We start from the raw sequence: 23008 nt of genomic DNA, 5'->3' as shown, positions 1-23008 counted from the left end.
TTGATGTTGCACGTCATTCAGAGTGGGGCGGAGTGTCGGCTGAACTCCGGCATTATGTGTCTTGGGTGGCGACTGATCGGTACCTCGCCATCTCCACCATATCGCCACCCATCACCCACCTTCCCCCTTCCCGTCCTGCCCAGTTTGCACACCCGTCAGCCGTCAGCCGTCAGCTGCTCGCCACCAAACATTCAACCAGCAACATCTCTATAACCGCATCTCGCACAGCAAGTATATCTGGACGACCAGCGCCTCTCGTTATCTAGAGTTAGAGCATTCCCACACTCTTTCGATCTCACGGCAGTGGACAGCGGGCATGACTTCTTAAGAACGCATCGCGCGACTCTCGCCACCACCACAGCGCAGCGATGTGGTTCCCCTCCTTCCTGACCATTCCGGTCAGCAACTTACTCCCCTCCATCTCCCTTCCAGCCAACATCCAGCGTCGCTTCCTATCTTATGTCCTAAAGCGTGCGCTGGGAAGGTTCTTCATCGCCTCCGGCTTCGACGTCGAGCGCATCCAGGCGCAGCTCGGCGAGGGCCGCGTCGACCTGGAACGCCTTGAGGTCAATATTGACGTAAGGACTCCTCCTTTCGCCGCTAATGACAGGAAATCAACGCACTCATCCCAGCTGGTCTTCCCTTCACCGTCACCGGTGGTGAAGTGGCGAAGGTCTCGGCACGCGTGCCTTTCCCCAACCTCTGGAGCGATCCTCTTGCGTTAACCGTCGACTCCGTCGTTTTGGATGTGTCACTCGCGCCCACCAAGAGAAGACGAGGTCCGGTCTCAACCGGCTCTCACCACATCGACTTAGCGAGCTCCGTGACGAGCGCCGCCGGCGATTTCTTACACGACGAGCTGGACGCGTTCGAGGGTGCCGAGCTCGATCGAACGATCCGCGAATCACTTATTCTAAACGACACCCTGCGCGATGAGATTCCTGGCGCATTTCCTCCCTTTACCTCCAGTGACGGTGGCGGCTCCCCCGCCGCTGTGGAGAGTACGACAGTGCTCGCCTCACTCGTAGAGCGCGTATTGGCGCGTCTCCAGTGCCACGTGCGCAACGTTCGTCTCCGCGTGCGCTACGAGCACAACGACTTGGCGGGTGTGCTCGAACTGCGCGTCGGCGAGGTGCGTTACGCAGACGAGACGCCTGAGACTGTAACAGGTGCCCAGAAGACCGTGCGGGCGGTCAGGCTCTCCTCCGTTGGTGTGTACCTGCTCCCTCTCCCGAAGGAAGATAAGATGGTACAGCCGGTCCAACTGTCGCGCATGACGAGCGCGTCGTCGTTCGACTCGTCGCTGTCGGATGACGACGAGTACCAGGACATGATCATGTCGCAGGCAGTGGCCGACCTCCGCGTTAGCTCTCCTGGCCCCCAAGCGTTATCAACCCCGTCCACCGCTTCGGTCCGCAGCAACGCGGGTTCAGGTATGTACCGAAGTGCTGCAGGCTCGGACATGTTCCAAAGCGCCCAAGGGTCCGGCATGTTCCAGAGTGCCCGGGGCTCAGGCATGTTCAAGAGCGCGATGTCAACGACATCGGGGCGGAGCATATACCACAGCTTCGTGGAGGAGCCAGAAGCGGCGCAGTCGGTATCGGCTTCGCGCCAAGAGCTGCCGGCAGATCCATTCGGTTCGTCTCCCCAGTCGCCACAGGTCGAGGAGACGCATTATCCCGAACCAGTTCCAGTGATGGAGCCATCAAACGCAGGTTCGGCACACACGAGCCGCTCGGCCACCCCAGTGGCATCTCATGACCCGGAGGAAACACTTCTCCTCTCTTTCGGAACAGAGGACATCGTGTTGCGCATGACGACCGCGAGGACAATGCCACCAAGCTCCAGAGACTGGGCCCGCGACCCGGACTCGCCGATGGCCATGCCCCGTGTGGTGGACACCCCTAGGGCGCCCATTCCCTCAATACGCATCGATGTGTCCGTGGGCATGATCGCCGCGGCCCTCCTTCCATCCCACACCGGCTTCCTTCTCAGCCTCGCTCAGGCCGCGCTGGCGCAGGCTGGCTCGGGGCAACCCAGCGCGCCGCCCGCCAACATTGACCCGCCCATCGTGCAGCCAAAGTTCGACGCCGAGGTGCGCATCAAGGGACTGTACGTCTCGCTCGCGTACGATCTCAGCGATCCGTCAGCCGAGTACAGCGACCTGGTGGAGCAGTATTTCTTACGCCCGGCGTCGGTGTACCTCCCGATTGGGCATCTACGCGTCAAGCTCGAGGACATGGTTGCGACGTATGCTGTTCCTGCCGCTTTGAACAGGCCCGTGCGGAAGCAAACGTCGTCACGCCGCCGCTCCACAGCAGGAACGAGAGGCGCAGCCCTCAACATCTCCGTCTCGACCGTATCAGTGTTTGAGTACCTCGCCTCGGCCGAAAGTGGGGACGACGAGCCGCCTGGGGGCACCTTCCCCGTCCTCATCTTCGACGCCAACCTTCCTAAGCAGTACGAGCTGCCTCCCGGTGCGCCGTCGAGCCTTCTTTCAACCAACAGCCGCACGCCGGCGAACCTCACCGCCTTCCCCCAGTTTGATAGTGTCGACTGGCGTAATGCTGGTCTGCAGAAACCAGGCACAGAGAAGGCATGGCGCGTGCGTCCGCGAAACAAAGGAATATTGCGAGGAGGGCCGGTTGCGAGCCCAGAACCCGCAGCGGCGGCGATTGCAATCCGCAAGGACATGGATGACAGGGAGCGTAAGTTGCGGTCTGGCAGGCGGGACTGACATCAGCGGCAAATGTTGAGCTGCTTCCGGTGCACGTTTTCGTTGACCTCTCACTTGTCGAGCGGCTCCTCCCGTTCCTCTGTTCCCTCGCACCAATTGTTCAGTCGTCGAGCGAACACCCCACTTCGACTGCAGCACATGTGAATCCACGACCGCTCGCCTCGCTTCGCCCGGTAGAAGACCCACCTCAGTTTGGGCGCAGAGGGTCTATGACTCCGCCTCCACGCGTGCTCATGACTCTGCGCTGCCCGATGATCCGCCTCGACATCCGTTGTCCTGCACCACCCAACCGGCGCGGGTCGTGGGGTGACGGTGCCCATTTACGCTCGGGAATAGTGACACTTGACATCCACGACCTGAACGTCCGTGTCGCGGAGGACAAGCCGGATGCTCGCCGTCACCCCAGCTCTGACATTTCTGGCGGCATCAATGTTGAGTTCCAGAAGATCGTGCTCCTCTTCAGCCGCGTCCCGGGTGAGTTCAACTAGCCAGTTTGTGTGGCAAGGGCTAACAGTCAGAGCAACGTTCATCGGCCTTCCTGGTAATAGGGCCTTTGGCCCCTGAAGAGGGCGATGAGGGCGTGCTCCTGCCGATGGTGAACGTGCGCTCGGAGATCACGCCCATGACAGGTGTCAAGACGCAGTCGGTGACCTGCAAGATCCCCTGTGTCCAGGCCAAGATTCGCCAGCCGACCGTCGAGGGTCTGCAGTTCTTCGCAGACGACATGACGCACTGGCTTGACGGCGCATTCGGAGACGGCTCCGCAACCAGACCCAGGGACGATCTAAAGATGATTGGCAGCCGGTTCTTTGGGTCTAAGGCTTCGTCGTCTGCCTCGAGCTCGGGCGACTACGACGAGGAGGACGATTTCGGCTCGGCCACACTCTTCCGCCTCGCCGTTAGTGAGGTGGAGATTGCGTTATTAGTTCCTAAGGTCAATGGTGTAGCTGAGAGCTCGGCCGCGACCGAGCGCATCTTATCCCTCCGTGGCTCGGACATGGACGTCAAGCTCGAGTCGAACAGCACGAACAAGCAGGAGACGTCCGTGACCCTGACCGCGATGGACGTGGACCTCTTCCACATTGCTGAGCCCGGATCTGAACCGCATCGGCTCTTCGGTCGCACCTCCCCCCTCAACTACAGTACGCACACGCAACCCCTGATCAACCTGCGCTTCTCGTCGATCACACACGAGGACCGAACCAAAGCGACTGGTATCCGCCTGACGACTAACGCGAGCACGGTATATGTCACACGCGATCTGGAGTGGGTGCACGACCTAGCGCTATACGCCAAGACACCAGAGGGCGTGTTCGAGGACGTTGTGCCAAGCGAGGTGACACGCATCTCGCTGCACGTGTACGACTGTTCGGTGCATGTCTCAGCGCCCACCATGTCGGGCGCACTCCTCGTGGTCATGACAGCAATCGAGGTGCGCTCCGCCATGGTAAGCGAGTCGGATGAGAATACGATAGACATCGGTGCGTCGGGGCTGTATCTTCTGGCCATTGATGACTGCGATTCTGCGACTGCACTGCAACACCACTCCAAGTCCCTTGAAGCGTGGAAGCGGGCGGGTTATGCGCAACTGGTTGAGCTCGTGGTCCTGGACGGCCAGGTGGTCCGCTCAAGTATACCGAACTCCACCCTGATCGACATCCAGAACAGCCAGATGCGGGTGACGGCGTGCGCGGACTCCTTCGCAACGCTTGGTGCTCTCGCCGGTGATCTCTCCAAGCTCTTTCCCGCTCCGCCTGAGCCTCCTGTGCCACCGAAACGCACCATGGCACTCGAGAAGTCTATCGATGTATTCGCGTCAGTCGACCTTAACGCTTTTGGACAGGCTCCCGACGTCATTGCCGGTGCCGACATGATAGACGACGACCTCCCAACCAACCTCGACTACCTCGACCACGCGGCCGGCGCTAAAGCGGCGGTAGACCGACACACTGGCGAGTCGCTCAGATCGTGGGAGACACCCGATGAGGCACCGCACATCCAGAACGACCTCGGCGGTGGGACCATCAAGATCCTCATGCAGGAACCTTTTGACGAGGAGCCTGACTACTGGAACTCCTTGCCGGTGCTGAAGAACGGTGTCGAGTGCGTTCACTAAAGAATGACATCTGACAGCAGAACTCGTATAGGCACGTTGCGCGTGCAGGTCCATAACTGCTCCCTGTCGGTGTTCCTGCATGACGGATACGACTGGCAGAAGACGCGCAAGACGATCGAGGAAGAGATCAAGGTCATGCGCCGACAACTTGAGAAGATCCGCCAGTTACTCGCGTCTGGCCAGAAAGCCGACGCGTCGGTCGACATTACGAGCTCTGTGCTCTTCAACTCGGTGTACATCGGCTTGGACGGGCGTGAGGACATGGATTCGACTCAGCTCATTGCGGCGATTGACGAGGAGCTGCTCGACCTCGAGCCGGCCGACTCGGAGACCGCAAGCAGCTGGCAGACCTTCCCTGACCCGGGCGCTGGGGTTCACCCTGCACCCGTGCAGCGCAAGTCGCACGTGCGGTTGCGAGGCAAGCGCCTGACGCGGTCGAGGAAGGGCCAGATCGAGTTCAGCGTCAACGGCCTGCGCACCGACATCGACGCGTACGGTGTGGATGACGCCACTTCTTCGCGCATCCACACGACGGTCCAGAGTCTCGAGATCTTGGATCACATCAAGACGTCGACGTGGAAGAAGTTCCTGACTGAGATGAAGGCCGACTCGCGTGGCAACGTCCGCGAGACGGACGCGGACATGGTGCGTGTCGAGATCACAAACGTGCGCCCCAACTTGCCGTCGACGGATGAGGAAATCCGCGTTCGCGCCAAGATCTTACCGCTGCGCCTGCACGTCGATCAGGACGCGCTGGACTTCCTGAAACACTTCTTCAGCTTCAAGCCGCCGGGCGAGGGAGTTGTGGAAGCGGGGCCGCCCAAGGCCGAGCCGTTCTTCCAATATGTCGAGATCTTTCCCATCGAGCTCAAGCTGGACTACAAGCCCAAGCGCGTCGACTACTCGGCTCTAAGACAGGGGCGCACGATTGAGCTCATGAACTTCTTCCACTTTGAAGGGGCGGAGATGACCCTCCGTCACGTTACGCTCTCGGGTGTAACGGGCGGCGCCCGTCTCGGCGACATGCTGCAAGACATCTGGACGCCGGACGTCAAGTCGAACCAACTAGCCGACGTCATATCGGGCGTGTCGCCGATCCGTTCAGTGGTCAACGTCGGCTCTGGCGTGGCGGACCTCATCCTCCTCCCGATCGAGCAGTACCGGAAGGATGGGCGGATCGCGCGCGGTGTCCAGCGCGGCACCAACAGCTTTGTGAGAAGCACGGCGATGGAGATGATGAAGCTCGGCGCCCGCCTCGCGACGGGCACGCAGGTCGTACTCGAGCGCGCCGAGGGCGTGCTGGGCCCCAAGATGGGTGACAGTGTTATTGTCGAGGCAACGGACACTGAATCGGATGAGGAGGGTCAGCACTCGCGGTACCGGAACCAGCCAACAGATGTGCGCGAGGGCGTCAAGGCCGCTTACGCGAGCCTTTCGTCCAACATCAATTCGGCGGCACAGACGATCTTGGCTGTGCCGATGGAGGTGTACGAGCGGGCGGGCGACGACGGGCCACTACGAACCGTCGTGCGCGCTGTGCCTATTGCCGTCCTCAAGCCCATGATTGGTGCGAGCGAGGCGGTCAGTAAGACGTTGTGGGGACTGCGCAACAGCCTTGACCCCGAGGGACGGAGGGAGCAGGGCGATAAGTACAAGTAGATAGTTAGTGTATGTATGATTGTATGGTTTGAGAGGCAGGGGAAGAGGGGGACCCAGGAGACGCTGTTAGACTGAGTGGTGTTGGCTGGACTACGAGGAAGACGAGGAAGGTGCATGTATCTTGGCTTTCCTGGCGGCTTCCGACTGTCCGCTATCTTTCCGCTGCCCACTATGGCGGATCCGCCTGGCGACGTTCTGGATCGCGTCGCCGGCATTCGAATCGCGCTTGGATCTATCTCCCGCAACACGCTGTTCCCTGCCTTACCTTGGTTGCCCACCTGGTACCTGAGGCGCAGGGTGTATCTTGATCCTTGATCCTTGATCCTTGTGACGCGGAAAGACGCGCGCCACCTCGTCTATGGCTCATCAGCACATCAGCTGAAGCTGAGGATGCCGGCAAGTGGCAGCTGATGGCTGAATGCTACTCTTCACGCGATCCCCGCTTGTGTTGGTCAGTTGGTCATACGAATCCAAAGAGGAACGCGTTCTTCGATTCGCCAGCAACCCATCGTCGTCGTCCTCATTCGAGTAACATGCGCAGTATGTACAATATCGATAAAATATCGTCATCACGTATTAACGGATGGCGCATGCGTCATGGCACCAGTAATTGCCGCAACGCCTTGCAACGTGCGCGACATGCCGATCGCAGGAAGTTTAAGAAGGAAGGCACGCTCGGCAGCACGTGAGCAAACATTTGTCAGACTCTTAAGCTCTTTAGGTGTAGCTGGTAGGATCGCGTGGCGCGTGGGAGTGTGGCCGTCACCGCGTCATGCGTGTCACATGATCGTGGTCCACAGTCCAGTGCAGCCATGGAGCTTGGATTGTACTAGAACAGTAGAGTAGGCTTGAAACCTCGGCCCCGGGCTGTTGCCGCTGAGGACGGTCTATTTGGTGGCGGCGCTGTTCACTGTTGGAAGGCAGTGCCCAGTCCCCGCGAGTTCCCTCAAACGGCGTCGGAGATGGGATCCTCCAACGCCCGCCCTGTTTTGAGTGATATCCGACTTCAGGACCCCAAAACTGGGTGAAGTTGTCTTTACACAATCTGAGGCATCGGCGTACTGGTGTCTGTACTTTGTAACTCTGTGACTGTGTGCCCATCGTGCCAAACACATGTTACGACATCAGAAGTGGAAGCGGCGCCCCTCATTGCTGTGGGGAGTTTGGCGGGCACGGCGCGACTGACGCGGGGAGACAGATACGGGGCCGCGTGGATGACATCTGCGGGGCGGAGGGAGGTCCAAGTGCCACAGAGGAAATTGCCGGTGGGATTGATTCAGGGTATGGGGTTGGCCGAAGTAGGATTGTACCTTGGATAGACAGAGTCAGGTGGTCAGGATCCAGCTACAATCGTCCCTGAGCCTGCTCAATCTCTTCCACTAGCACTCGACCTCTGATACTCAAATCCTCTGCTCCTATGCCTTTTACTCCCCTCTCACTTGCTCACCCTCTCTTGGCCCTCACCCCTTTCCCCCCCTCCCCTCCCCTCCCCCTACTATACTTGTAGCCTCCTCCAGCCAACCAGCCAACCAGCTGCAGCGCTCACTCACTCACTCACAACCACCACCATAGGGTGAAGATATGTACCCACCCAGTACCCAGTAGCCAAGTAGCCAAAGTACTCTAGGTAGCCAAGCATCCTGTCATCCAGGTAGGCAGGAGCCGCCCCCGCCCGTCCCCACCATCCATCACCACCTCCATTCCACCAACCCACCCATCCACACCACAACCACACCCACCACTACATCCACCACTCGACTTCCCTTCCTTCCATTACCCACATCCACCTAACGCTATCAACCACTTGACTCTAACAATCTCGTCCTCTTCAAGTGGCGACACCTAGACCAACGTCCATTGTCACCACACTACGGCCTACCTCATTCACTCGCTGCGTCGATCAAACCGTACCTCCCATTCCCCCCCCCCCTCAACACGCGACCGCCCAACCTCACTCCTCACTGGCAACTTCTCGCCAGCGACATCCCAGACGCGTCCAACCACGCTCCACATCTACACACCAACCTAGTCAACTCGACGCACAGGTGCGTACATCCCAGGCCTCCAACCCTTCTCCCTGATCTTCACTTGACCCATCTAAAGACACCACTGTTCTCGCACCCACTTGATCATCCTCAGTCACCTCACTACCATCCTTCCTTCTCCGTCCTGCAACTGGTCCCCCACAGTGCGCAGCAGTCGCCCAATCCTCACCACTCACCTCCGCCGCACCCATACCGCGGGCGTACGGCGCCCCCAACACAGCTCATTGGAGCTGGACAAACACCTGCCTTGCTACACCTTGGACCTGCGTCAGCGTCGACGCCAACAGTCAGCCGCACCAGTTCCGCTTCGCGTCGCGACTCACGGTCTTCTACCTTTACCCACAATCCCATCTCCATCTCCATCTCTTGTCCTTCCCTCCTACACACACGACGCGTTGATCCGTTGCTGACATTGCCCTCTCGCTCTGCCGTCCTCACCCGTCATTCGTCATTTCGTCAACCCCCTCCCTACAACCTCTGCTTGGCCACCTGACCTTGGCCTTTCGCCTCCCATTCATCCACACCAATCCACCTTCCTCCGCCCTCGTCGCACCCACCAACCTCACTCTCCTGCACTACCATTCCCCTTTTTGTGCCTTGCACTTCGCTTTGTCGCTGGAACGCCCCCTTCACCGCCCGTGCTGCGTCATCGCTCCACCCACGCGCTCCCCTCCTCGCATGTCTCGTCCCAATCTCAACTCACATCCGCGCATGCTGCGCCCCGGCGGCCTCGAACTTCTCACCTCCGGCGTCCTCGTTCTCATCCTTACTCTGCACTTGCACAGACCCCAACAGTCCCTAACATGAGCAACCTCGTCAACGGGGTACGCGTTTCGGGTGAGACCAGCCATAACTAGCCCTCCATGGGCTTACTTACTGGACTCGAGCTAACTATTCACAGCCGATGACCCGAACCGTGTGGTTACTGTGACGGCCCATGAGGGAAAGACTGGTCAGGAGATGACCATTACCTACACCAACTACAAGGTGGTCGGCAATGGAAGCGTCGGTGTCGTCTTCGCTGCCAAGATGTTGCGTACGTGATGCTGAACAAACAAAGAAACGGTGCTGATCGCAACAGCGACAAAGATGGCGGACGGAACCGATGTTCCAGAACAGGAGATCGCCATCAAGAAGGTCTTGCAGGACAAGCGGTTCAAGAACCGTGAGCTCCAGATCATGCGCCTCGTTTCACACCCCAACGTTGTCGACCTGAAGGCGTTCTTTTACTCGAACGGCGACAAGGTGCGTCCCCGGCCTGAGATGTTGAACTAACAAGCCAGAAGAAGGACGAGGTCTACTTGAACCTTGTGCTCGAGTTCGTCCCCGAGACCGTCTACCGCTCGCTGCGCTACTACACCAAGCTCAAGCAGATCGTGCCGATGCTCCAGGTCAAGCTGTACATGTACCAGCTTCTGCGGTCGTTGGCATACATCCACTCGGTCGGCATCTGCCACCGTGACATCAAGCCGCAGAACTTGCTCTTAAACCCCAACACTGGCATCTTGAAGCTCTGCGACTTTGGCTCGGCCAAGATCCTCGTTGCTGGCGAGCCAAACGTTAGCTACATCTGCTCGCGCTACTACCGCGCGCCCGAGCTCATCTTCGGCGCCACCAACTACACCACCAACATTGACATCTGGTCGACTGGATGCGTCATGGCCGAGCTCATGTTAGGCCAGCCTCTTTTCCCTGGAGAGACTGGCATCGACCAGCTCGTCGAGATCATCAAGGTTCTTGGAACCCCCACCCGCGAGCAGATCAAGACCATGAACCCGAACGTGAGTTGCTATTGTTTCGAGTCAACGTTGTGTGTAGTGGCGGCATCAAGAGTTGGGAATGGCAGTACCTCTGTTCCCCACGTTTATCGACTTGACGTCACCACATAGCACAGCGTGGCCGCACCGCGTGTCGAGCGAAACTGACCGCTTTCGCAGTACATGGAGCACAAGTTCCCCCAGATCAAGCCCCACCCCTTCACCAAAGTGTTCCGCCCTCGCACCTCACCCGATGCCATTGACCTCATCTCCCACCTCCTCGAGTACACGCCCACCGCCCGCCTCACGTGAGTTGATTACGATAGTTCGCCTCTGACATTTAGCGCTCCCGAGGCCCTCGTGCACCATTTCTTCGACGAACTGCGAACGGAGGGCGCGCGCCTCCCGAACGGCAAGGACATGCCCGAGCTCTTCAACTTCACGCGGGAGGAGCTCTCGACGCGGCCCGACCTTATCCACCGGCTGGTCCCCAAACATGCCGAGTCCGAGCTGCGTTCTCGCGGCATCGACATTGACGACTTTGTGCCCATTCCGTTGGAGCAGCTGCGCATCAGCCTCGACTGATAGTTCTACTGTAGTTGCTCTCCGTTGAGCTCTGATACCCTACCTCCGACTCAGCATCACCTGGCCCCCTTGTCATGTTCCCGCTCTCGAACTCCTCGCCTTTCCTTTACGACCTGCCGCGCGGCTATTGTCGCATGTTCTCCGTAATGCCTCTCCTTGCTCCTTCCTCTTTTTACATTTGTACATCCGCCGTTCCGTCCGGGGCTGTCGCTTTCGTAGCCGCAGCAACAATCTCCTTCTTCCTGGGGAAGTGGGAAGGTTTGAGTCGGAGGTGGGTTCGGTGAGGGAGGCGTAGGTTGGTGAGAGAGTGGGTTCCCCTGTACGAATTGGATGAATGCATTGACTACTAAAACGTGCCGGAGCCCGTCTGGTTGGGGTGCGTGTGCGCTTCTATGAGAGTGGTGAGGGCCAGATGGCACGTTGCTATGCGGGGTATAAACGAGTGCGACCTCTTTGAGGGCGACGTCGCCGTGGACCTGTCATGGTGGCCATATCTTGGGTCTTCTCCACAATAGGGAGCCGAAAAGGATGCGTCATGCGTCTTGCGATCGCTACACCAGTCGCTCGCTAGCCACTGGTGCAGGCACCGCCGGAGAGTCCCTCTCCATGGACAGTCTCCTCGCGAGGCCCTTCTGTGCCTCGTACTCCGCCAAGCGCCCTTGCCGCTCCTTGGCGCGCTGCTCGGCGGTCTGCGCCTCGAGTAGCTGGGGCGGGGGCGAGATGACGCACGTCACACAATCGTCGTCGACGACTGCAGCTGGCTGCTGCACGCGCTTGAGCGCTTTCTCGCGCACCCGCTCCTCGTCGCGGATCACGCCCTGGTACATTTGCTGTTGTTAGCTCAGCAGTATGTGGAGGCTCACCTCCGACTCGCGCTGCTGCAGCCAGTGCACGCCGTAGATCGTTGCGCCCATGAAGCCGACCGCTGAGGCGAAAAAGACCTTGGACGCGCGCGACATCGTATCCACACAAAGAAAATGGGAGAGGTGAGAAGTTGGAGAGGTGGGAGATTGAGAGAATGTTGGAACGGGTTGCGGACCGGGTCACCAGGGAAAACTCGGAGGCCGAGGACCGGGGTGGGTGAGATTTGAAACACTCCTAATTGCTTAATTAGAAGGTGGAAACAATAGAAATGACAACAATGGCTAGGTCACGTGTTGGTGGCTCAGACGCGGCACCCCTTACTGCCACGAGGCACGACACGCCCAACACGTCCACCCAGCGCAATACCATCCATCACTACTGATCGATCCCGTCAAGCTAACACCCTCGTCCTGTATCACACTTGGCTTGCATCTCGCCTTCAACAACAACTCCCATCGGCTGTGCAAGACCCAGGCTCCATCTTACAAGACTTGGCGCGCGGCGCATCCTCTCCCGTCACACCTAGCCAAGCTCGGCTTGTACGCACGAGCACCGGCGGTCCCCGCCTCTCCATTCCCGACCACTCTTCTCCCACCTCTGCCACCTATCCCACCTCTCCCACCTCTCCCGCCTCTCCCACCACCGCCGCCCACGGCTCCAACCACCATGGCGTCCGGTAATAACATCAAGGTGCGTAGCTTTTCAACGTCCAAGTAGCTAACAGCAGGTTGTGTGTCGGTGCGTCAAGCAGTGGCAACCACCTCGGCGCTTGCTCACACCAGATTCCGTCCGATGAATCGGATGGAGGTCGAGGCCAAATCTGAACGATGCGTCGCGATCACCGACGACTCGCTCACAGTGGCGATGAAGAGTGCAGGGTCGCTCGGTACGTCTAATTTCAGTTCTGTGATAGCGCTAACGTCCAGCTGGTCCGGAGAAGGACGGTGCGTGCACGCGAACCGGACCCCGGCAGAGACCGACAGCTAATGCACAGGCTTCACATTCGATCGCGTTTTCGACGAGCAGTCGAGGCAACAGGACATCTTCGACTTTGGCGTCAAGACGATCGTTGAGGGTGTGTGATGGCGCGGCTAATGCTGATGACAGATGTCATGACTGGCTTCAACGGCACGCTGTTCTGTTATGGTCAGACGGGCTCAGGAAAGACTTTCAGTACGTGCTCTACAAGGCGATACTGACGCACAGCCATGATGGGTGCGGATATCGAGAACGCGGCGCTCAAGGGTCTCATTCCCCGTATCACGGAACAGATCTTTGCCTCGATTGTTGCAGCCGAGAGCAACATCGAGTACACCGTCAAGGTTAGCTACATGGAAATCTACATGGAGAAGATCAAGGACCTGCTCGCCCCGCACAACGACAACCTCTCGATCCACGAGGACAAGGCGCGCGGTGTGTACGTCAAGGGCCTGACCGATGTCTACGTCGCTTCCGAGGCTGAGGTGTTTGACGTCATGCGGGCCGGCGGTGCCAGCCGTGCCGTCTCGTCCACGAACATGAACGCCGAGTCGTCGCGCTCCCACTCGATCTTCGTCATCGGCGTGCACCAGCGTAACACCGAGAGCGGCAGCCAGAAGTCGGGTAACCTTTACCTTGTTGATTTGGCTGGTTCGGAGAAGGTTGGCAAGACTGGAGCATCTGGCCAGACTCTCGAGGAGGCAAAGAAGATCAACAAGAGTTTGTCCGCGCTCGGCATGGTCATCAACGCTCTGACGGACGGAAAGGTGAGCTCGCTTTTGTGGTGCCTTCGCTGACAGACAGTCGACGCACATTCCCTATCGTGACTCCAAACTCACGCGTATCCTGCAAGAGTCGCTTGGTGGTAACTCGCGCACGACGCTCATTATCAACTGCTCTCCAGCATCGTTCAACGAACCAGAGACCCTCTCGACACTGCGCTTTGGTATGCGCGCCAAGTCGATCAAGAACAAGGCCAGGGTCAACGTCGAACTGTCTCCCGCAGAACTCCGGGCGATGCTCAAGAAGCTCACTGCCGAGCTTGGCATGTCTCGAGAGTATGCGGCGATGCTGGAGGAAGAGGTCAAGGTGTGGCGCAGCGGCGTCAAGGTCGAGCAGGACAAGTGGACGTCGCCGATGGCCAGCAGCGGCCTGACCGCCAGCATTCGCAAAGCTATTTCCACCAGCCCAACACCCTCATCTCTCTCCCGGCCCGACACGCCGACTGCCTTTGGCGTCTTGGACAAGGACGAGAAGGAGGAGTTCCTGCGTCGCGAGAACGAGCTCAGCGACCAACTTGCTGAGCGTGAGAGCGCCCTTGCTGCTCGCGAGAAGGCCCTCAACGAGCTCAAGGACGAGGTCGAATTCCTCAAGGAGCAGGAGATGTCGCTCATGAAGGAGAACAAGACTTCGACTGCCGACGCCTCCGAGCTACGTATCCTCAACGCGCGCCTCGAGACAGAGATCAAGGACCAAACCATCTCCCTCGACACGTTCAAGGACCAGGTCGCCGATCTCAAGCGCGAGATCGACGAGCAGAAGGCAGAGATCGAGGAGCGCAAGAAGGTCCAGTCGCGCGAGAAGGAGGAGGAGAAGGAGAAGCGCAAGCAGGAGATGCTCAACGAGATGATGGCAAAGATCGACATGGGAGGTGTTAATCTCGACGCTGCTGGGGAAAAGCTCCGTCTGCACATCAAGAAGGTCGAGGATTCGAGCTCTGGCCAGGAGCAGATTTCTACCGAGCTGCGTGACCTTGTGCGCAACCACTTTGCCGAGAACCAGAACATCATGCGCGACTGCCAGGAGCGCTTGCGACTGGCGCAGGACAATGCCGAGCTGCAATCAAAGCGCAAGGCCGAGGTCGAGAAGCTCCTCGACCAGCGCAACCGCGAGTACGAGGACCTGTTGGCGCGCTCCGCCGAGTCCAACGACCCACTGGCCGTCGCTGAGGTCAAGGAGCGTCTCGAGGCCAAATGGTCTGCGCAGGAGGAGATGCTCAAGGGCGAGATCAAGGCACTCACCGAGCACGCCGACAAGTCGGCGAGCGAGATCCGCCGTCTGCAAAGCACCATTGAGACGTACAAGCTCGGCAACGAGGAGCTGAACCGTGCACTCGAGGCCGCGTCGTCTGGGCACGAGGACGGTGAGAAGTTTGCCACTGCCGCGCGCGAGCTCGAGCGCCAGCGCAAGCAGTACGACATCCAGTACGCCGAGTTTGAGATTGTGCGCAAGAGCTTGATGAAGGATCTCCAGAACCGGTGTGAGAAGGTAAGCTTATGGGGCTCGTTTGAGCTGACATCAGGTCGTCGAACTCGAGATGCAGCTGGACGAGGTGCGCGAGCAATACAAGGTGATCGCGCGCTCGGCAAGCTCGCGCAACCAGCAGAAGAAGCTCGAGTTCCTCGAGCACAACCTCGACGCGCTCAACCAGGTGCAAAAGCAGCTGGTGGACCAGAACACGCAGCTCAAGAAGGAGGTTGGTGTTGCAGAGCGCAAGCTCATCACGCGCAACGAGCGCATCCAGAACCTCGAGCAGCTGCTCAACGACGCCGACGCACGGCTGGCCCAGAAGAACCAGCGGTACGAGCAGCAGATCGAGGGCTTCCGCTCCCGCCTTGCCGAGATGCAAGCACGCGAGCAGGCCAACTTCAACCACGCGCGCATCGCCAAGCCGCTGCGCGGCGGCGGCGGTGGCGGTGGCGCTCCTGCTACCCCTTCAAACCCCTTCGCCAACCCCATCACAAGGGTGCAGCACGACGAGAGCCCCGCAAGCGCAAAACGCCAGTCGTGGTTCTTCGGCAACTCACCGGCCCGTTCATAGCACGATAATAGATAATGGTACATGACATGCACGACCTTGCTAGACCACCCATTCGAGGTTACCGCTCCCCCAAGCGCCGTCGCTCTCGCCATCGATCTCACGCACGACAACCCCAGCCCATAGTTTGACGAGCTGCCTCTCCTCCTCGCCAATCCATACACGTGGAGAGTGTCCAAGCCACCACCCGTCCGCACCCCATTCCTCTTTCCTCTCCTGTGGATTCGCCGCAGCCGTGAGAAGGTCACCAAGCGGCGGCGGAGACCCGCGATCGAGCGTCGCGGCCGCAGCGGGACGCGCGAGGCTATCAGCATCAACACCCAATAAGCGGGCTAGGGCATCATGCCTCGCCTTGCTCGGCATAGCATCCAATGCGGAGAGGATACGCGTAAGCTTCTCCTCGGCCAGGAGGTCGCGGAGAGGCTGGGATGTCGCTGCTGTCAGCTCCACAAACTCGACGCTGAATCGTAGGCTCAGACGTACCAATACGTTCCAGCTCTGTGGTACGGAGAGGCTTCGGGTCGTCCCGCTTCAGAGGGTCCGAGAAGATCATCGCGTCAGGTTCAGGCGGCCACTTGAGCGATGTGAGGGGCTTGAGAGGCTTGAAGTCGGGCTGCTCCTCTGTAGTCGGCTCGACTGGCTCAGCTGGCTCAGTTGGCTGGACATCTGGTGGTTCAAGAGATGGCGCCGGCCCAGTCTCTGACGTAGCTATACAACTCTCTGTCGTCAGTCTCTCACCTTCTTCACCCTCTCAGCCCCTCCACTGTTCAACCCCTTAACAGCGTCGGACCCACCCTTATGTGTCTTGTAACACGCTACTGAGCAGCTGTGGTCAGCTCCGATACAACAATGAGCTCACTATCGTACTGGGCACACTGAGCAGCGGTATTTCGATGGCTGGGCGCAGACGCCGCAGACTGGTGCTTTAGGCCCCATCGTTGAGAATTGAGCAGAGATGGAGAGTAGTCCAAGCAATACAATTAATGGCAAGCCACACACAGCTGGTGGTCACCAAAGTGGAGGTCGAAAACAATCTTGCTCCAGGATATTTGCTTCCGCTCCTGCTTTCTTGGCTGCGATCACAGAACACAGTTGGCATCACCACCTTTCCCTACTCACGCACGATGAGCTATAACGGCTTTAGCGGTGGTTACGGTGGCAGCGGCGGTGGCGGCGGTGGATACGGCGGTGGTGGTGGAGGATACGGTGGAGGAGGTGGAGGCGGTGGTTACGGAGGAGGAGGTGGTGGCTTCGGGGGAGGAGGAGGATATGGAGGCCGTGGGCGTAGGAGTGAGTCGCAATTGAGTCACAAACACTGACACCAGACGACCGCGGGCGCGGACAACGCGGCAGTGGGCGCACTGCTCCCGAAACGACTGCTGTACGGATGCGCAAGATGATCTTCAAGCATGCCGACGACGAGGACTTTGACAGTATCGAGGACCCTCCGCGTCTCGCCAAGGTCCTGCGCCGCGGATGGCGCGAGGGCGCACCCGGTATCATGGATGGGTTCCGGTACGGTGTCACTGAGATGCCGTTCAAGCAGGCACACTACGTTACTCTGCTATTGCACCTCTCGTACCGCGTCGAGGGGGAGGAGGAGGAGCAGGAGGAGACCGACTGCGGGCGCGAGATCCTCGAGGAACTTGCGCGGTCGTTCCGCGCCAGTGTTGAGGCGCGCGAGTGGCTTAATGCTCGTCTCTTGGTCAGTTATCCTCTTTTGCTCAAACTGACGTCAGCTCCAGTTCCTCTCACTTCTCGTGCCCGCTGGCTTGGTCGAACCCCGCTCCCTCGTGGACGCGTACAAGAGCCTCTTGAGCGTTCTGAACGAGGTCGGTGGTGGCGGCGACCGTGCTGAGCGCGCCGCGCGCGCTGTTGGCGAGGGCATCATCCGGGTACGTTGGGTAGAAGGAAGGCTAAGGGGAGGGTACTGATGCCAGTCCGCTCACGCGCTCGCTGGCTCGTTTGCCGAGGACCTCGAGAGCATCGTCAGGACCATCGAGATGTTCGTTACGGGCCGCAAGGGAACGCGCTCACTCGTTAACCCCCTCGCGCCTATCCTGGCCGAGGGCGAGGAACCGGAGGCGTACGCCGACGTAAGCTGGTAACATACCTCCAAGCTAACAGCAGCCCCTCTCCCACCTCATGACCGCGCTCCTCGAGCTTCGCGCCAGCGAGTGGCAGGCACCTGCTATTCTCCCTCGCCCGTCAGAGAACGCCGTCATCCCCGAAGGCGCGACAATGCCGGACCCATACGCCATCTCGCCAGTTTACATGCCACCCGAGATGTACGACGTCGACGAAGAGAACCCGCAGGACTGCGAGGGCCGTACTAGCGGTCTCGTTCTGTTCAACGAGAGCGTTGTTCCCCCAACGAACACGATCCTCGGCTGGACCCTCCGCTCCCTCCTCCTCGACACGCTCAACATCTTCGAGGTCAACCGCAAGGAGTGCGCGCGCTTCCTCCTCAACATCTCCCGCTACCTCGCACCGGGAACGTTCAAGTCTGAGGAATCAGAGTCGACGTACTCTCTCGAGTCGTCGGTCGTGAGCACCATCATCTCCACTCTCTGCACCCTTCCCAACGCGCCTCACAGTCCGCTCATGTACGGCTCGGTTATCACCGAGCTGTGCAAACTGAGCCCGGCCACTATCGCGCCGCCAGTAGGCCGCGCTGTGCGGCGAATCTTCACCCAGCTCGGCGAGGACGGCCTCGATATCGAGATATCTCGCCGAGTTTCTGACTGGTTCGCTATCCACTTATCCAATTTCGGGTTCCAGTGGATGTGGAAGGAGTGGATTCCCGACCTTGAGCTCCCTGCCGCGCACCCGCGGCGAGCGTTCATGCGGCGAGTGGTCGAGCAGGAGATCCGCCTCGCGTACCACGACCGCATCCTCCAGACGCTCCCCGAGCCCATGCTCGCCAAGGACGCCGAGGTCGTGTCGCCAGAAGCGCCGGATCCGGTGTGGCAGTACGAGGCCGCCGGCAGCGACTTGCACGCTGAGGCTTCCGACCTCCTGAGGCGGATGAAGAACAAGGCACCCTCGCACGAGGTCAAGAACTTTATCACCGACCTTCCGGATGCCATGGACCAAGGCGGTGACTCCCTCCTCCGTGCATCTATTGTGAAGATGGTCACCGAAACCATCCTCAAGCTTGGTGACCGCTCCTTCTCCCATTTCCTCAACGCAACCGAGCGTTACCTGGATGTTTTGCGCTTCATCACGAACGACTACGCCTCGCGTCGTGTCGTGCTCGACGCAATCGTGTCCTTCTGGCGCCGCTCGTCCCAGATGCGTCTCATCACCATCGACAAGTACCTCCAGTACAGTATCCTCGAGCCGCTCGACGTCGTCGACTGGGTGTTCGCCGCCGAGGCGGGCAGCGACACCGTGCCGGACGGCTGGACCGACGTGGACAAGTGGGAGGTCCTGCGTATGGCGCTTGACAAGATCGTCGGCCGCGTTGTGCGCGAGCGACGCCGCCTCCGCGCCGTCGACAAGGCGGACGAGGTTGCGCGTGCCCGTCGCGCCGCCGAGCGCCTCGAGCGCGGCGAAGGTGTTGGCATGGACGACGGGGATGATGACCCGGACCGTTCCCGCGAGGCGCAGGAGGTGCAGAGCCAGGTCGATGTGCAGACGGACCGTCTCGAGCGCGTGTTCAGCGCCACTGTCCAGCGTTTTGCCGAGGAGCTCCTCCCATGGGCATACGGCCGCGAGGGTGCCGGCCTCAAGTCGGTCCTCGCCCTCCTCGATGCCGGCGACAGCGGAGCGTGGCCCATGCGCGCTCGCTGGGGATGGTGGCGCGAGTTTGTGCGAAGCTACGCCCAGCTCATCGAGCCGCTTGCCGACTCGATCGAGACTGAAGTCTTCGCGATCATTCCCCCACACTCGGCGGGCCTCGAGGCTCGCTCAGAGGCCATGGTGCGCGGTGTGTGGGCCGACGCGCTCGGGCGCGAGTAGAGAAGTAAGGCCCACCCATGAATAGAATCCAAACTATGCAGCGACTAGTGCAACGCCAATGGGTAATATCACAATGACTTATCTATGACAATATACACTAATCCGACTCGTCGTCAAACTCGTCGAGCTCCTCCTCACCCTCCTCGTCCTCGTCCATGTCCATGGGCGTGGCGCTCGTGCTGGCGCGCAACGATCCGCCACGCCCACGCCCACGGCCCCGGCCGCGTGCGCGGCCTCCACGACCACCCCGACCACGCCCACGGCCTCGACTGGCCGTCGCTACAACCTTCTTCTCAGCCTTGGGGCGGGGGAGCGGTGCGTGCTCTGGCGCTTTCAAGATAGTCGGTGTCGGCCGGGCCCGAGCGACCTCAATCCCCCTGAAGAGCGCCGGTGCGAAGATGTCCGCGGCGTCCATGGCGTCCCTATCCCACTCCTCGTCCGTTTTGTCGACGTCTTCTGCCTTCGGCTTATCCTCATCTTCCTTCTCGGCAATCTTCTCCTCGACAAACGCGACGTGTGGCCGCAGTGGCGCGGTCCGATCCAAAGGCCACGGGCCCATGTACCAGCTCGTGAGCGGGCCGGACGGGATCTCAGTCGGGAGCGCCTCGTACGCCCGCCGCGCGAGTCCCACGAACGCGAACCCATCCGCACGCACCTCGACTTCAACAGCCTCGGGGCCCGTCTTGAATAGCACCACGTCGCCGTGTTGCGCGGTCAGTTCGCCGGCGCGCCGGCGCGCCCGGCGGACGTGCAGCGTGCAATCGGCGCCGAGGACTAGCAGGGCTACCGTCGCGTTTTGGGACAATGGGATTGTTGGTGATGACCCGTGCCGAACCGTGGCGAGGAGGAGCGAGTTGAACTCTGGGTCGCCGGGGTAGATCCGTCCTGCGCGCTCGTTGATGAGGTCCATGGCGTCTAGGGTGACTTTGGGCGCTTCGGTCCATGGTACCGCCGTCGCTGTCGGGAGGTGGGCGATGAGCGGAACGCCATCGGGGCCAGCGAGATAGGTGTAGAAGTGAGAGATGACCAGTTCCGAGGGCTGGGAGGAGGTTGCGGGATAAGCGTGCCGGCGGAATGGGACCTCGTCGCGTCCCTGGATCTGCAGGCCCTTGAGGACAGCATTTGGGACAAGCGCAACGCCCTGGTGTCCCAGCACATGTACGACTTCGGCCCACGGTAGCTGCCAGCGCACGGCCTTGACTTCGTCGGGGAAGAGGGCGGAGGTGCGGCCCCCGTCGGCGGCCCAGCTCGCGAAGCCCTCTTCTGCCCGCGCGCCTGTGGCAGTCGGACGCGGTCCGTGCAGCGCCTCAACAGTGTACGCTTTGCGGCGAGGATAATCGACATGTGCGCACCACTCGCAGAGGAGGCCAGACCAGTCGCGGCGCTCGTTGGCGAGGCGGCAGCGCGCGCAGACCCAGGCGTGCCACATGTCCGCTTGGGCTTCGACGCGCTGCGTGACGTACGGCGGATCTCTCTTGAAGAGCGACTTCAGCTGCATAGGCGGATCAAAGGTACCAGACATGTTGATGTTTCTGGAGGGGAGACGTTCCTGGGTGTCCCGCACCATGCGAACACACTCCTCATTGAGGCACACTGGCTTTTCGTAGACATTCGATGAGAAGCGCTCGCACGCCCCGCACTTTGTGCCGTTTGAGTCGGCGGGTGCGCCGCGTAATGTCTTTGTTGCCAGAGTGAGGCGCAACTTGTCCACTGTCTGAGGGCTTTTGACAGTCAAATCAGTGCAGTCGTGGGACATCCGGGGTTCGTCGTCTTTGCGCGACCACCACGGCTCGGATTGAAGTGTCGACGCCCACTCGAAACGGAAGCGCCAGACGACCTCCTTATCGCTGTCTGGCACGTCTTTTTGGACGGCCGCGAGCTCGGTCCACGCGTCGACGACCCAGAACCACCCAAGACCGAGGTAGGACTTCTGCACCTTGAACGGCGTGTGCGCGTACGCAGGGGTGACGGCGACGGCGACGGCCATGTTGGCGCGGTGGGCCATGAGGAGCGATTCAACGGCGCGCTCCTCTTCAGGCCTCACTGGCGTCGCAGCGCCACTGTTCGCATTTCCGTTCACAGTCTCACCCCCATTGGAGGTGTTCTCGTTCACTCCACTGGGCGTCGGCACCTCCTTCGGTAGTGGCGATGTAGCACCGGGTGCGTGGCTCTGACTCTGCACGGACCAGTAACGACGCCTGGGTTTGCCGCTGCTGTCAGCTCCCCTCACGGATGATGAGCTTACACGTTGGTGAGGATCGTCCCTGCCCGCTCACGTTCCCCGAAAAAGTGGGGCTGAATGGACTCGTGTGGCATCCCATCCAGAACAACGCCGCGCGCGATCCCGCTGTGTCCATAGTCCACCCACGCGCCATCAGTGCGGATGAGGTTGCTGTTGAAGTTCGTGATGGCTGCTTGAAGGGTGCTCCGCCGTTCCGCCCAGAACGGCGGTTTCCCTCGGATCATATCCAGCGGCAATTGGGGTACGTCGCGCTCCGCGAGCGCGGCGTACGCCTCGTCCTCGGGGGTGGGTTTGATGTCTTCGGGCCGGACGTACCCCGCGCTACTCGACGGTTGCTGTGGCGTCTTGGACGGGCGCGGGCGCGCCTTCCGGATCGCAGTCCCTTCAAAGTTGAGGGTGTTGGGATCCATTTCGTCGTCGGCACTCAGCCGGCGCTTCTTCTTGACCCGCTTGCCCCTTCCCTCGTCCCCGATCTCCTCACCATTCGCTCTACCCTTGCCCTTATCCATACTCCCACTTGGACCCCGGACTGGTGCCGACGGGCGCAGGTGCTTAAACCCCTGCAATGTGCAGCTGGCCCCGCGCTTCTGGCACCGCCCACACACAGGTGACGCGCGGTCACAATGCTGCTGCAATCTCAGACATTCAGAGCAGGAACCGGGGATAAAGAAAACGACCTCGCCTGTTCCGGGGACGGTCTTCATCCACACGCTCGCCCTGTCCACGCGCGAGTCAAGATCGATTGGGATAAAGTGAGGGCGCTCCAGCTCGCCCAGTGCCGGATCCACCGTCGTGAGTGGCTGGTCGGCGATGGATGGGTTGGGAATGGTCGTGGCGGGGTACACATACTTTCGCCCGTTAGCTGTGTTGTAGCGGACGATCTCTGTGGGTTTGGAGCCTTCAGATGGGTTGCTTGAAGAGGGAGACGGCCTGCTGTCAGTCACACGTGAAGAGTGGTCAAACTGTCCAACTGACTGTTGGACATTCGATTGGCTTGCCGCCTGGTGAACTGGTGAGGCTGAGGAAGGAACTGGTCCTTCAAGCGATATGTGTGACGCTACCGAGCCCCCTGGCTCGTGGGTCGAGTTGTACTCCATAAACGCGACGGACGAAATGTAGCTTGATCCTAGTAGGTCGAGCTACCGGCGCCGACGTCGTGGTGAGAGATCAAGTCGCCTTTTTGAAAGCTGAACTGCTTGAAGGGAAGCAAGGAAGAGCAGTTTTGAACAATTGACAATCTGGTT

At 60.1% G+C, this 23008-nt stretch overlaps 7 protein-coding genes across 7 annotated transcripts; 4 read left to right on the top strand and 3 right to left on the bottom strand.

The window, feature by feature from the left end:
• Positions 1-368: 368 nt before the first annotated feature.
• ATG2 (uncharacterized protein) lies at positions 369-6512 on the top strand (the record flags this gene model as incomplete). Its single annotated transcript, XM_060602083.1, has 5 exons — positions 369-578; positions 611-2708; positions 2744-3211; positions 3256-4840; positions 4874-6512. 5 exons carry the CDS (start codon positions 369-371, stop codon positions 6510-6512), a joined length of 6000 nt encoding a protein of 1999 aa, XP_060458513.1.
• A 542-nt stretch (positions 6513-7054) lies between these two features.
• gsk3 (uncharacterized protein) lies at positions 7055-10899 on the top strand (the record flags this gene model as incomplete). The annotated part of the gene is made up of 8 exons (XM_060602082.1): positions 7055-7197; positions 8542-8557; positions 9343-9394; positions 9459-9593; positions 9639-9802; positions 9841-10338; positions 10495-10622; positions 10659-10899. The coding sequence occupies 8 exons, from the start codon at positions 7055-7057 to the stop codon at positions 10897-10899; spliced, it is 1377 nt and encodes a 458-aa protein (XP_060458512.1).
• Positions 10900-11450: 551 nt separating this feature from the next.
• On the bottom strand, positions 11451-11858 carry CcaverHIS019_0508740 (uncharacterized protein; the record flags this gene model as incomplete). The annotated part of the gene is made up of 2 exons (XM_060602081.1): positions 11451-11729; positions 11763-11858. The coding sequence occupies 2 exons, from the start codon at positions 11856-11858 to the stop codon at positions 11451-11453; spliced, it is 375 nt and encodes a 124-aa protein (XP_060458511.1).
• Positions 11859-12429: 571 nt separating this feature from the next.
• CcaverHIS019_0508730 (uncharacterized protein) lies at positions 12430-15562 on the top strand (the record flags this gene model as incomplete). The annotated part of the gene is made up of 9 exons (XM_060602080.1): positions 12430-12453; positions 12491-12501; positions 12546-12649; positions 12690-12707; positions 12758-12838; positions 12871-12936; positions 12970-13508; positions 13546-15009; positions 15044-15562. The coding sequence occupies 9 exons, from the start codon at positions 12430-12432 to the stop codon at positions 15560-15562; spliced, it is 2826 nt and encodes a 941-aa protein (XP_060458510.1).
• A 39-nt stretch (positions 15563-15601) lies between these two features.
• On the bottom strand, positions 15602-16495 carry CcaverHIS019_0508720 (uncharacterized protein; the record flags this gene model as incomplete). The annotated part of the gene is made up of 4 exons (XM_060602079.1): positions 15602-15993; positions 16043-16279; positions 16354-16385; positions 16419-16495. 4 exons carry the CDS (start codon positions 16493-16495, stop codon positions 15602-15604), a joined length of 738 nt encoding a protein of 245 aa, XP_060458509.1.
• Positions 16496-16683: 188 nt separating this feature from the next.
• cbc1 (uncharacterized protein) lies at positions 16684-19522 on the top strand (the record flags this gene model as incomplete). The annotated part of the gene is made up of 5 exons (XM_060602078.1): positions 16684-16705; positions 16885-17264; positions 17299-17454; positions 17500-17655; positions 17690-19522. 5 exons carry the CDS (start codon positions 16684-16686, stop codon positions 19520-19522), a joined length of 2547 nt encoding a protein of 848 aa, XP_060458508.1.
• A 97-nt stretch (positions 19523-19619) lies between these two features.
• CcaverHIS019_0508700 (uncharacterized protein) lies at positions 19620-22861 on the bottom strand (the record flags this gene model as incomplete). Its single annotated transcript, XM_060602076.1, has 3 exons — positions 19620-21732; positions 21768-22694; positions 22740-22861. 3 exons carry the CDS (start codon positions 22859-22861, stop codon positions 19620-19622), a joined length of 3162 nt encoding a protein of 1053 aa, XP_060458507.1.
• Between the last annotated feature and the right edge of the window lie 147 nt (positions 22862-23008).

The sequence above is a fragment of the Cutaneotrichosporon cavernicola genome, assembly GCF_030864355.1.
Source record: "Cutaneotrichosporon cavernicola HIS019 DNA, chromosome: 5".
Taxonomy (NCBI): Eukaryota; Fungi; Basidiomycota; class Tremellomycetes; order Trichosporonales; family Trichosporonaceae; genus Cutaneotrichosporon; species Cutaneotrichosporon cavernicola.
The sequence above is the reverse complement of the archived record's forward strand: the minus strand, read 5'-3'. Positions and strand labels throughout refer to the sequence as shown.